The 14,745-nt window shown below is 46.1% G+C and overlaps 1 protein-coding gene across 2 annotated transcripts in view; it reads left to right on the top strand.

The window, feature by feature from the left end:
• The first annotated feature begins 5,114 nt into the window (after positions 1-5,114).
• Positions 5,115-14,745, top strand: part of CREBL2 (cAMP responsive element binding protein like 2) — a 347,657-nt gene continuing 338,026 nt past the window's right edge. The window contains exon 1 of one of the 2 annotated variants that reach the window (XM_086952921.1): positions 5,115-5,369. In XM_086952921.1, coding sequence (XP_086809047.1) covers positions 5,355-5,369 — 15 coding nt within the window. In that variant the 5' untranslated portion in view covers positions 5,115-5,354. The remainder of the gene's footprint in view (positions 5,370-14,745) is intronic. The other variant, XM_086952922.1, reaches the window with a different exon arrangement.

Here is a 14,745-nt window from a genome sequence, read left to right as displayed (position 1 = left end):
TTGAACACACCAATCACTCCATCGTGTCCAGGCTCCTCGATACCGCTTGTGGGTATTGGGAGACCAGGCGTTACTAATGAAGGTGGCAGCGTCGCTAGAAATGCCTGGGACCGACAAACGATCCCCGAGATTCGCCATGCTAGCAACTGGAGAGTGCCGGCGAGAATGAGGGGATGCGGATCCCCGAGAGGATCCAGTAACAGATTCCGCTTCAGGGGAAGAAGGAGGGGAGGAGCACAGCACATTTCCAAGAGAACCGGGAACCACGCTTGAGCGTTCCACAAGGGAGCAATCAGAATGAGCTCCGCCCGAAACCGTTTGGTGTAAGCAAGGACTCTGGGAAGCATCATAAACGGGGGAAATGCATAACAAAGACTCGACGGCCACTGTTGGAGAAAAGCATCCGTGGCCAGAGCTAAGGGGTCCGGTCTCCAGCTGTAAAACCGAGGAAGCTGCGTATTGAGGCGAAAAGGTCTAGGTGACACTGGCCCCAAAGCCGAAGAATGGCGCGGAAGACTCGAGGGTGAAGTCTCCAGTCGCTGAAGTCCCGAAGATGTCGGGAATGCCAATCCGCAACCTGATTGTCGCGGCCCGGGAGATACTCTGCAATAACTGTGATCTTCTGGTAGAGGCAAAAATGCCAAAAATCCTTGGCAATCTCCGCTAATATCTTGGACCGTGTTCCGCCCAGTTTGTTGATATAGCGGACCGCCGACACATTGTCCATCCTGAGAAGAATGCAACAATTCGCCTGTAGGGGGGAGAAACATCGAATCGCAAAGGAACCCGCTAGGAGTTCCAGGCAATTGATATGGAGAGACAGCTCCTGAGGAGACCATTGACCCCCTGTCGAAACTGACCCGCAACGGGCTCCCCAACCCCACCGACTGGCATCCGATTCGATCACCAGTTCTGGAGACGACCCGAACAGGGCTCGACCGTTCCAGGCCTCCATGTGATCTAGCCACCACTGCATCTCCATCCGCACTTCCTCCGAGAGAGGAACTTGATCTGAATAGCGGAGACCTTTCCGAAGATGCTGAATTTTCAGGCGTTGCATCGCCCGGTAATGAAGAGGGCCTGGAAAAATCGCCTGAATCGAAGACGCTAAAAGACCTACCACTCGTGCCAACGACCTCAGTGACACAGTCTGTCTGGAAATAACAGATGTCAACTCTCTCCGGATGTAGCGGAGCTTCTGATTGGGCAGAAGAAGCTGACAAGTCAAAGAATCTATTTGAAACCCCAGAAAATCGATAGACTGAGTGGGAACCAAAACCGATTTGGGAACATTGACCAGAAAACCCAGAGACTGCAATAGAGTGATGGACCATTCCAGGTGTTGCAGAAGCTTGAGGGGACAATCCGCCATAAAAAGAATGTCGTCCAGGTAAATAATCAAACGGACCCCCCTGGAACGAAGATGTTCTACAACCGGCCTCAGCAACTTCGTGAAGCACCATGGTGCTGACGAAAGGCCGAAGGGGAGAACCTGATATTCGTACCATTGGTTCAGCCATTGAAATTGTAGGAACCTGCGATGGGGCTTGAAAATCGGGATAGATAAATAAGCATCTTTCAGGTCCAGACGGACCATCCAATCCCCTTCCCGAAGGAGATCCCGTAGAAGATGGATACCCTCCATCTTGAAGTGTCTGTAGATCACCCCGCTGTTGAAGTCCTTCAGGTTGAGAACTAGGCGAGACCCGCCTCCTTTTTTCTCGACCAGAAAGACTGAACTGACAAAGCCTCGTGGATGGCGTTGGGTAGGAACAATCGCCCCTTTGGAGAGGAGCACTTCGATCTCCTCCGACAGAGAAGTCTGAGAGAGACTGGAAAAAAGTAGAGGGGTCGGCAGACAGGTTTGATGAATTGGATGATAGAACTCTATCTTGAAACCTTGAACGGTTTCTAACACCCAAGCATCGTTGGAGATCATGCGCCAATTGTTCAGAAAATACTGCACTCTGCCCCCCAACATTACATCGCATGCCTGAATTAAGCTCACCTGTAGCTCCGGAATCTTGATATTGGCCTTGGTGGCCACCGGAACGTCCCTTGCCGTATTGTCCTTTTCCTTTACGGGAAGGATAGAAGTTGGCGCGGGAGGAGTAGCCAGAATCGTATTGACCACCACGGTGCTGCGAGCCGCCCCTCTGGGACTGTTGTTGAGATCCACGGCCGAACGACCGTCCCCTTTGTCGTCCGGCCTTGGTGAAAACCGGACGCATGGCCCGGCGCAAGGATGCCTGCGCTTTATCTATGCCGCTGAAGGCGGATACAAACTTAGTCAACTCTTTCAGGAAGGGTCGTCCAAAAAGAAGGCCTTGCGCTTCTGGACCGGCCTCAGAGGTAGCCAACTCCGCTAACTTCGGATCCAGTTTCAGGAGAATGGATCGACGACGTTCTGCTGAAATGGCACAATTAGCGTTCCCAAACATGCAGACGGCCCTCTGGGCCCATTCTATAAGTTCGTCAGGGTTAACCGTCGCCGAGGCTTCCTTGGCCTTGAAACCCAGGTCTAGGATCTTAGATAGGGGACCCAACATGTCCATTAACTTATCCTGACAGGACCGCCATGAACGGTCCAGGCCCTTTTTGGGGTCCTTAGAATATTTTTTAAGGTAGGTGACCATCATAGGGTCCACCTCCGGGGTCTCAGCAATATGGTCTGCCAGGTCCGGTCTCGGGCATTCAGAACGAAGCCGAGCTCGGACAGGTGCTTCAAAGGGATGGCGAACATGCGCCTCAAGATAAGCTGCCACCGCCGGAGCGGGCAACCATGACGATGAATTAGGATGGACAATGTCCTCTGGTTCGAAATTGAGTAAAGGGGGACGCTCAAGAGCGTCAACAAAATGCTCCTTGCGGAGACGCTTCTTAGGAGGGGAATCATGACCTGAAGAGGCTTGACCATGGTCGGATTCCTCCGCATAAAGAGACGCAGAAGATTTGGGCTTGTCTGAAGATAAAACCTTCGCCAGTCTCTGAAAGTCTGATTTGTGTGGATTACCAGGAGACTTTGCGGTTTTTTGGGACGCAGGCAACCAGCCCTGTTGAATTGCATATTCATTCAAATGACGTTTAAGGGGATTGATAGCCCTTACCAATGCCTTATTAACAGAAAGTTGAACACCTTTGTCCAACTCCTCCACCAAGTCATACTCAAGAGAAGTATCCTCCTCCTCATCATAATAACAGTCTTCATCTGCGTCATAGAAATCAGCCATTGCACAAGTGCAGAAAGTAAATGCCCACAAGACTGTAACAAATATGGGGTATCAGAGATACCAGTAAAGGGGGAGTGATAACCCCAAAGCAGACTTAAATAAGGTTGGAAACAACCAAACGCTAAGCAAACAGTATAGAATGTGGAGGGAGATAAGCCTGCCAAATATAAGTCACTCTAGGCAGAGCCTATGCAAAGTAAATCACAACCGGAACACTTTCCTGTGCTCCGGCGTCAAAACGAGGTCGAAAGTGCAGGGCTGTGGGCAAGAGCGCTGGGAAGCGTTCAGTCAGCAAACCGGCGTGAGGAAGAAGCCTTCAAACCGGAAAGAAATGCAGCGCGCATGCGCGACGCTGCTGCCACTCACACAACCGGCTCGAGAGCGCTCGCGCTCCCCTAAGGAGCCGACGACCTCTGCTCCCGCTCCACCAGGCTACCGTGCACAAGCGGCCAAGCGCAGGGTGGCGAACACACGCTCCCAAGAAGACACGCCGCGAAAAGCGCTACAACCAATACCGGCACAATATCAGAAGCCGAAGCACAACACACGCGAGCGCCGCGCAACAGTATTCATAGAAAACAATGCAGCGGAGCACAAAATAAACGCGTGCAACAATGTAACAACTACCAATGTATCAAATAGTAGAAGGAAATGGAAATAGACTTAACTGGCTGCGGAGCAGCAAAGAAAGAGGAGGAAGGACTAGCATTTGGACCTTATATAGTGTTTCCTGTAAGGGTCATCCCAAGTGTTCATGGGATTTGTAGTTTTTGTTTTGATTGGCTGCTGAGTTTTCATTAAAAGAAATGAGAAAGCATAATCGGAGCCTCCTGTCCTGACATAGAATTGGGGAGTGGGGAGTGGTTTGGCGAGGGCGTGCCAGGTTGAAGCGGAGTCCACAATTGGTCCAGACGAACGGAGTACAAATAAGGAGAGCACATTGTTCTTGGTTGCGTACCTGTGTGTGATAAAGAAGAACCGTTTCTGCAACAATATTACCCGGGACAGTCTACATCTTGTCGGGACTGTCCCTGCAAAAACGGGACAGTTGGCAACTATGCATTGTATGTCTTCTTCGCTTTTCTATTTGATTACTTTGATGTAAAAGCAAAGCCAGTTCCCAGACGATTAGATTATACAAATAGAGTAAATTAATGCTTTGTTCACAATTAAGTGCCACGTATAGGAATTCAAATGTCACTCATGCCAACCTAAAAACAAAGAAATGACACACAATAGCAAAGGGAAAACTTAGCAACCCTCGCTGACCGTGAATTAACCTTCTAACCGCTGGAAAGAATGATGGTATTTAAAACACTTGCATGTTTTAATTAACTTATGAGGAATTATCAGAGCACTCCCAATCAAATTCCACCGGCTAGAGCGGGGGGAGCAGTGGAAGCAGGTTCCAGCCTCGGAGTTGGCTCAACATCCTGGGAAAATCACTTAATCTCCTGGAACCTACCAAAAATTAATGTGCCTTTGAGGTAACTGGTGCTCATGTAAAGGGCTTCGATACCTTCGGGTCGAGTTCACGCTATTAAAAACTGCACACAAGAAACTAAAATAGATGAGCTTCTCAACCGTGGAAATTGGAAACTCGAGAGCTTTGCATATGCCATTACCAGTATTTCAGAGTGTTGCTTACACACTGAAGGACCGGTCTATAATGTCCAACATCAACTTGTTGTGCCGTTCTTTGAATCAATCGTGAGCCCTCTCTATCTGCCTACTCGCGCAACATAGAATATAGAGCATTAGGGAACTAACGTTCCCAGCCACCGCTGGTTTCCGCTTTTGTCTGTCTAGCTGCTGGGAGTTGCAGTTCAAAACTACGCCCCCTCATGGTCGTTCTACTTTAGTGAATAGAGAAAAGACTCATACTCCCAGAATTACCTGCGCGCATCCTGCTTCCTGCTCGGACATATTTTCTCGCTGTGTCAGATTGTAAACAAACAGCAGGGGTATTCTTTTAAAGAGAGAAGAAGGACTTCGCACGGTTTAGAGGCAGGGGCCGGCAGGCTTCTGGAAGATTCAGAGTGGGTCTGTGCAGGTGCACTCAGCGGCTGTGAGTGGGAAGTTTATAGACGGCAGCTGCCGTAGCAGCGCAGAGTTCAGGGCCCTATGGACGACAGCAAGGTAAGCGCCAGCAATGCAGCCTCAGGGTGACGCCCCCCTGTACATAGAGATGTCCACAGAGCTCGATCTCCTGTCTGCCTTGAAAGTACAATTTTATGCTTGCTTGTTCGCTGCCCATTTTGTTTAGGTTAGTAATGAGAGAAAGAAGAATGCTGTGTGTAAGCGGCCAGGTCAGCATTTGCCTAGCACAAACTTGAAATCCGTGTATGCATGCCTGTTAGTAAAGTTTGTTATCCGCTATCGTTTATGGGGAGAGTCTGGTGATACTTTCATTGATAGGCGACGATGAAGTAATGCGCTGCATAAGGAAAAGAAGGCACGACTTGCTAATAAGTTTTTATATGAACAACACTGAGGATTGTGGCGTGAGGGTGTTTGTGGCATTGACTACAGGAATTATGTGGCATGTGGGGACCACATAACGTGGTTAGGTCGACTGCTTTATCTTAACATGTTATTGAGTATCGTGTGCCACGTTGGGTTCATTAGCATTATTATCTAGCTACTTTTTAATGCACGACGGTATTACTGTCACGAAAGTGCTTGCAATACTGTAGAAAACCGTTATTTCTTAATTGTATTTCTATAGCGCTTATTGCAACTGACCAGGCGTCAAGGCGCTTTTCGGTGAGTACCACGCTACTCCGGAACTCAAAAGGATTATTGGTGTATTAGAATAGGGAACTCAAAAATAATTATTGGTGTATTAGAATAGGGAAATATGTGTTAATTTGAGCGGTGGACATGCAAGTCTTTCAGTCGGATTGAATAGGGTAATGGAGGGATGGAAGAGTCTATAAAGTGTTATTTGGGAGATCATAGTTGTAAGATGAGCCTTGGGATGAGTAAAAAGAGAGATGCAGGGGAATAGAGTCTCTAGAAAAGGATTAGGGCAATCATAGTAGTAAAATGAGGTTTGGGATGAGTAAAAGATCTAAGCACCTGTAGCAGATGTTACTGAGAGCCAGGCCCTTCAAGGGAACCCTGTGGCCTGCCCAAAGCCCGTTCGCAATAAAAGTGTGCCCTTTGTGTGTGTTTTAGACCGGAAAGACTCCCTTGTGAAAGTATGTGTGAAAATCAGTAGGAATGAAAAATAATGTTCCCCCAGAGCCATAAAATAAAAGCATGGTATCGTCTTACACTCCTGTTACAACAAAAGAGTATGCAAACTCCTATTGGGAGTCAAGTCATACAGCGAAATGAAGCACACTCACTTTGAAGAATTTTGGCCTCTCAAAGAAAGTGAACATTTTATCTGTACTGTGAAATAACATATTTTAGCAGCCGATTATTTTATTTTCTTCCTACTGTGAGTAATCTGCAGCACTTCATAAAAAAAGTTTTATCATGACAGTTTTATCCATTATGTTGATCGTTCTACGTGTGTCACATGAAACGCATGCGTTTATAGTTAGATATCCGTGCAAGTACGGTACGTCTGCCAGGTTCACGTGTAACCTGTAGGACACTACTTTTGAGAATTTCATCCTTCTGAGACTGTTAAAATACCTAACAGGAAGGTCGACGTTTTTCAATGCTACAAAATGTGGAAATGTTTTTATAGAGTGCTATTTAAAAAAACAAATTCACATCTATTGGTTTAATAAAAACCTAGAATTTTCAATGGACCTTAAAGTTACAGTAGATGTAGAGTTTGCCACATAAACAAGCATTGGCAACTTTAATATATCATGCCCTTCAGTGGCATTGCCTGTGTTTTTTTGCCTATGTATTCAGGAATGGGCAAAAATGGAAAAAAAGAAGCATTCTTGCCAAAACAGAATTAACAAAAAGAAAATCATAGCAGCGTAATGACTTCTGGGCATGCATCCTGACATCAAAGCCATTTTTAGCTTTTAATCTGCTATTCACAATGGTGTATGCCAATATTTGACTAGTACATAAAAAAAATGTACAAAAGAGACTCGGATGTGAGTGGCCTTGTGGCCAATTGTAGCAGTTGGTCCCTTCAAAAATATATTATTTAAAAAAAAGAAATGCAGTGGGTATGGATGAGCGTGAAACAGGAGCAGGTTGATTGGTGTAAGTCAGCATCACAGCAGGCGCAACATGGAGTGGGGGGTGGAGAATAGGTGCATCTGAAGCTTGTAGGGCACTATAACAAAATAATACTGTAATATTGGGTGGGGGAAGCATTGGATAAGTTTGGAAGAGTAACACTCGGTGTGCGGGGCAGGACTGTGGGAGAAAGCTGCTCATGGAGAGAGTAAGAAAACCCATGCACTTTCATGGAATGCAGATAACAAATGAAAAAATAGAAGGTCCATGATGTGGAGTGTAGCAGGGATTCTGCCCCTACACATAACTGTGCATAGAGACTTGGAACCTCAGTGAATTAGGGTGTGCCAAAACTCACCTTAGTAGCCAATATCCCCTACCAGAATAGCAATCAGTGTCTCATTGGTTCTTCAATAACACCAATGATTAGACAACCCAGAACATGGAACTTAGAATACCTCAGTCAATGTGGAACACATGAACACTCTTTCGTTATGCTCTCATACTAGTCCAAAACAGGGAGTAAATGGAGATACGTGCAAGTTTGAAATGTTTATTTCTAATGCTGTGTTCTCATGCGCAGTATTTTAGCTAATACAAACAGACATATTATAATTAACAAGATTATCAGCATAGTTACTATTCCATAAAATACAAAGGGAGAAAGCATGTTACAATGCTAAATGGAAACAGGTTAGAATATACCTATATCTCACCCTCCCTTGCTAGTAGGCTATTTTATATCTACAGAAGGTCTCTTTGGATTACAAGGGCGGCCCCATACCTCCGGTCCTAGCAGAAATGGATCACATCAGTTTCTGCATCAGCTCTCTGCATGCGAATGTTCTCAAAGTGTGTGTGATCATGCCTACGCAGTGCATTATTAAAACGCGCCAAACTCAGAGGTGGCCACAGCTGCATATATGTTCTGTTTAGAACGTGCGCTGATCAGTCCGAACAACAACCACTGTGTTGAAATAATCTTGAAGGCCTCTGCACTCACTGTTCAGACAAAGCTTACCAAGTAAGTCTGCTAATATAGAAAAACATATTATTCTCGTGTGAAGCAAAACACTCTGCACACGGCACACATTATTATAAATGTTTAGAGTTTAGCAAAGGCAGCAGAAAGGAAAAAATTGCGTTTAAACTTCTAATAAGCTCAGGCCAACTTAACACAGTGTAAATGCAGGCTCATCCCCATGACAGGAGCTGTGGAAGGAAGCTAGTCATCCAGTCAAAATGATAGTAAAGAAGCTATGCAAAAGGTGATAGATAAATACAAGTGGAGAAAGGGAAGCTATTGAATAAGAAGCAAGTTCTTGCGATTGAGTAGAGAAGAAACCATTGGTAAGCAATGGACTGATCCAAAGCCCACTGTAAGTACTGGTATTGTCCACAACAGGTCTTCAACAACAGATACCTAAAAGCTGTGTAGGTTTTTCAAGAAGTAAGAAGAGCAAGTCCCAAAAGTACTAAAACACACCAGTTATGCTGTGTTTAAAAAATATATATATTTATATACCAATCAGAGCCCCATACAAACACCATAACTTTTTCTGAGTATTGCAGGGAGTCTTGGCTTATTAATAAGTAGTCAGAATATGTTACCTTTTTGTATAGCACTGCGTGTTTTTTCAAAAGTGCCAACACTGATGGATACCAATATCTTTAAGATATGTTTTTAAATGCTGTAGTCTGCATGCCTGCCTTTTTATCTTAAGTCCTGGCAAAAACTGTGGATTAAGTAATGACCGTGACCAAGGCCCTTCCTACAAGTTGGGTTAAAGCACTGTTTGAGCAAGATGCTGGTAATCAGAGTTGCATTGTAAAACCACACTCTAGAGATCTTTTATTTTTTTTTCTTTCTTTTTAATTTTGCTAGGTATTGGGTTCCAAAGTGAAACATCTTAAGTAATAGGCAATACACATTTCCCATGGTTCAACCACAAGCAACGGTCTTGGAATTATCCTGAGAGAAAACTATTGGCTGCTAAATCCAGCAATTCCTAACGATGGTCACAGTAGAGTTAGCTGTGTAATTAATAGTATGGAGTTGAATAATCTGAAGATGTATTCTTCCCCTGTTTATCTAGTAGAGATCTAATATACACAATACTATTTATTTTACCTTACTATTGAGGCTTCTATTGGTCATTTCACCTGTATACACTAAGTTGAATTCCATAGGTGTGATGTTGTGTAGCTACTGTATGAGTGTAGAGACTGTATGAGTGTACATTTTATTTTTGCGAATGCACGTTAACTAATTTATACATTCTTTATTATAATAATGCATTTGTAGGTTTAAATGTACTTAGTAATGTGATAAGTATATTGGAATTAATTTAGAAATCTTTGACCATTTTAAGTTAATTTTTTTTCTCAAACAATGAGTGTGGAATTTACTAATATAGTGGGCTTCGTTCAAGTAGATCAAATGTGCATGTCAAGTTTGTTGAAATTTCATGGGAACGGTTTTGAGAAATGTGTACTTAACATAATATATGAAAACTCAAAACTTGACTTAAAATTTCTTTTAAACTATGAAATCCTTGAGCAATTTTCACCAAACATCATATATGTAATACCCACATGTGAATCCCAACAGGCTAGTTGACATTTGGTGAACTTTAGTTGGAAGTTTAGAAACTGTGAAAAATGCAACCTTAACACAAGTGTGATGGTGTTTTTGCACTATTCTACCTTTATATCATCTACAGACCTATAAATAACAAGCATTTACAATGCAATGGTCTCGTCTTTGTTAAAGTTAGAGCTATTGGCATTGCAAATGTCATTTTTTTTATTTGTTTTTTTTTAACCGATAAATATGATATTGTCATTTACAATGGCAATAGTAAGCATTAGAGAGTAGTAGAGAGTATTAGCAGTGATTAATAGTTAGTAGTGAGTGACTAGTTGAGTAATAGAGAGTATACTTGTATAGAGTAGAGTAGGAGTAGTAGTAGTTAGCGGAGCGCGGCCAACCCCTGGTGCCGAGCGGGCTCCAGCAGTCTAGCGGCCTCTCATGGTCGGGTGCCTAACTTCCAGATACTTAATGAAAATATCACACGTGGTCCAAATCCCACCGTGGAGAGATGAGGGGAAGCTTCCTCTGCACCAACACTGTCATATGCCTGAATCCAAAAATTGAAGTCTATCGGTCAGACAGTGCTTGTTTAAAGAGACCAGCGACTGCCATATTGTTAGAATGCTAGAAGCGTGCAGGAAAAAGGCACAACAAAGGTACCATGTTGGAAAGGAAATGATGCCATAATTCTGTCGAACACTATCTGGCAAGCCCTTATTGCCCAATACATATGGGACTGCATACAAAGCACAAAGTTTCAAACCAACTCCAGCGTTGCTCATCAAGTACATGTACCCCACCTACGATCTAAATGACAATAAATAGGGAGGCACGTGGAGAACAGAGCCTCTGGTCTGGTTTGCATGCATAGTGAACGTATATTAGTCATACTCAACTGGCTCTGCTGGGGCAGAGACCAGAATATTCATTGGAATCGTCATACAAAAAAAGAACATGTAATTGTTGTTGGAGAGCGTATTCCTCACCTGGACTGGGGAACAGCCGGAGTCTGCCAAGGCCCAGAGACGCACGGCGCAACAGGCTGGCACACACACTCCACACCTTGCACACATACTGACTTGTGCTTACACACACACTGCCACTCACACACAACTTGCACACGCTCTGACACTCTCCCACACACAACATGCTGACATACACACACCATAACTTGCACACACACTGACACACATGCACACACTCATACTTCCAGGCACGCACAATTTGCACACACGCTGACTCACACACACACACACACACCATAACTTTTGCACACACTGACTCATGCTTACAAGCAACCAGACACACACAACTTGCGGACACACTCACAACTTGCACACAGGCGACACTCGCACCCACCACTTAAATACACGCTGACACTCGTGCACGCACCCATACTTGCACACTGGCACATTCATGCAAGCACCCACAACTTCACACATCCTGACACCCCTACATTTTGCACACATACGGACTCATGGTTGTACATACACAAATACACACACAGACACACCTACAGCTTGGCACAGCCAGGGCTCTTACATGCTGCTCAGAAAGTTGGAGAAAACGAATGAAAAACCCTTCCTCACACAACCCAACAGTTCTTCCGACATCCGCAGTAGACAGCACCACTAGGAGAGGGCAGAAGGCGAAGGTCCTGGGGCACGCAAGAGTGCGCCAACTATCCGGTGGCAGATGGCAGCCCCGATCCGGGCTCCCTCGCGGAGACTGTCACAAGGGCAGTGAGACACCCCCTGGGTAGGGCGGCGCAGTGACACCTCTTGGGAGGGGGTGTCTGTCGGTTCCTCATCTCACGCAGACCCACCGCCAGGAATTTGCCGCAGTTCCTCTGAATGTAGCAGCCCAGTCGTAAGAGCAGTCCCTGGAACTTTGCTCGCAGCCAGAGGGGCGTTTTCCGGCCCGAAGCTTTGCCCTGTTACTGAGGACGCACCTTGGAGATCTGCTCCAGGGCGAACGCCGCGTCGCAGTAGCTCGGCCTCTGCAGGTACTCCGGGTCCAGGGGCAGCCAAACGGCGGCAGCTCCTCTTCAGCGGCCACCCTGGTTCCTCCGGCGGCTGAACCGCCCCAGAGGTGGCCCAGCTGCTCTCCCGCTCAAGAAGAAGCACCATAGTGGGAGTGTGGGACTGCGCTTCAGAGCCTGGGCAGGCGGCTCGGGCTGGCGGCGGTGGCTGGGCTGGCGCTGCTAATCCTCATGCTGCTGCCGGCGGCGGGGCGGTCTGCGCGCCTCCCATTGCCACATTTCGCGAGGCTCCGGGGGGCTCCGCCTCGTCCTACATTCAGAGGCAGCGGCGGGGAAGGGGTGCGGGGGCCGCTCCAGCCTCTCCTGCCCCCGGGCGTGTCCAGCTGGGGAGTGCGGGCGCACAAAGGACGGTGCTCTGCGGGTTTCAGTGGCGCGTCCTCAGCGGGTTGCTGCTGCTGCCGCTGGAGGCCGGTTGCTTGCTTCGAGGGTCGGGTGCATGGCCTGAGCATAGGGCTCCGGGAGCAGTCTGCCTGCCGCAGGCTCTGCGCGGTCCAAGGAGCAGGGTATACAACCAAGGACAGCGGGGGAAGCCTTCTCTGTCTCGGCCGGGGAAGGGGGGGAGGAGGAGCCGGCGGAAGGCGGGCACACACAGAGCCCAGCATCAGCGGCAGTCAGGGAGCACACCGGCCGGGACGGGAGGGGGAGAGCCCAGGAGAAAGGGAAGGAGAGAGAGGTGAGAAGAGGGGTGGGGGAAGAGGAGACGACAAGGATGAGGTAAACACGAAGGAATTAAGCCCCGTCTTTTTCAGACTGGGGGGCCTGTTTTTCTCCCCTCATGTAAACAACGGGCGTGTTTTTGACTGTTGTTTACCATTCCAGCCAATGGAGAAGAGGGTAGAACAAACCTTAAAAAACACGCCCCCCCCCAATCTGAAAAGGACGGGGTTTGGATGGGGAGAATGACGTAACTGAGACCTCTTCTCCAATGGCTGGCCGTCGTTTAGGAGGCATACGCTGTATGCAGAGTTTTCATGCTACTGCTTTGTATATTTTTTAAAATGTTTGCGGTGCAGCAGAGCTATAACACAACTAGGCAACCCTGTGATACTGGTTGCAGTGAGCTGCTTACCTCACCCTTTCCAAGGGTGAAGGTCTAGGGCAGATATTCTGGCAGGGGGAAATATGCTCTTATGTGCCCAAGCTGCCTCAGGACTCACACTGACTGTAGGGCTGCAGGCGGATGTCCCACTGGACTACAGTTTTCAGGAATTGGATTGTAGTAATGCAAATGTTAAGAGCAAGTATATCATTCTCATTGACTTAATTCTTTACTTTTAAAAGTGGAGTTCTTTGTTACCAGATATGCAACAATAAGGCTGTGATGGGTAAATGTCATCATACTTCCATAACTTTAAGTTATATACTTTTTATATCGCATGTTTTTGAACCAGGAAAGTGTGTTTTGGAAACACAACGCGATATAACCCCCAGCAATAACAGTATAATATATTACACGACTCTGGCCTTATTTGTAGTTGATGTACTTATAAAATATTGAAAAATAAATATTTCAACAGCATTACAATATTTCTATAAAATAAGATTTTTAAATCACTAACAAGTATTTTTGACTTATGATTCAAACATCAAAAAACATAGGCAATTTATGGTTAGTTATCGTATTGTTATTGCATTTATATAGCGCTTAATACCCCTGACGAGGTGTTAAAGCGCTTTTGCGGCGAGTAGCACACTACTCCGGAACCCATAAAGGATTAGTTATAACACACAAGAAAAAAAGGTCAAGGAACTAAAGACTTGCACTGGTATGTATGTACTTCTATTGATTTAAGCAAAAAAGGTAGTGCAGGAGCTGGGAACCTGACCTTCCTAATTTCCTAGACTTTTGGATAACCAAAAACACAAATTCAGATAAGCTCAGCACATTCCTCCATTGTCAGGCCCCTCCTTTCGATATCTTCAGAATTGTGCCAATGCTATTGGGGTTCCACCTCTCGACGGCCTCGGAGTCTAATGTGTAAATACACAGACTACCGGGATAGTCCAGTGAGGGAAGGAAAGGAAGAGGACAGCAGGGAGGGAGACCTGAAATGACAACAGAAGATGCTTAGAACACACCCACAGGATTCACAGATCCTAGCACTTTCTTTGCCCCTCCTTCCTACACACCGTACAGTGTACCCACACTCCTACCTGTAAAGGAAAATACTGATGCCTTGATATGTGGAGAGATTAGGGTGAAACCAGGTATTTGGTTAACTGTAATGGGAAAACAAGAGAACACATTGTAGCTTCAACTTATGTGTCAACTGTGCAATCATGTGGGTTCTCTACATAACATAACCAGCATTGATTGTGCTTCTTCTATGAATAGCCAAAACCCCTTAACAGTTCACCCCTAGATTCTCTCTCCTATATAAACAAGAGACAAAAGGTTGTGGGGAAAATTATACAAGAACAATAGACCGGGTTAATGCTCCTTAACGACGTCTGTTCCACCGGTTAACAGGAGACAATAATGCTCAGCTGCCAATATGCTGACTAAGACCCCAAACAATCCCGGGGTACTCCAACCAGAGATTTGAACCCAAAACCGCTCCTCGTGGTGAACCTCAAGACCACCAGTGTCTCGCCAAATCACATGGACATGAAATGCTCTCCCCGCATCGAGACGGCGGAATGCGTGACTCGGCCAACCATGGAAAGCGGACTCAAAAGAGCTGCTAAAAGAGGCCTTTAACTCAAAACCAGGAAGCGTGCCG

The sequence above is a fragment of the Lissotriton vulgaris genome, chromosome 1_2, assembly GCF_964263255.1.
Source record: "Lissotriton vulgaris chromosome 1_2, aLisVul1.2, whole genome shotgun sequence".
Taxonomy (NCBI): domain Eukaryota; kingdom Metazoa; phylum Chordata; class Amphibia; order Caudata; family Salamandridae; genus Lissotriton; species Lissotriton vulgaris.
The sequence above is the reverse complement of the archived record's forward strand: the minus strand, read 5'-3'. Positions and strand labels throughout refer to the sequence as shown.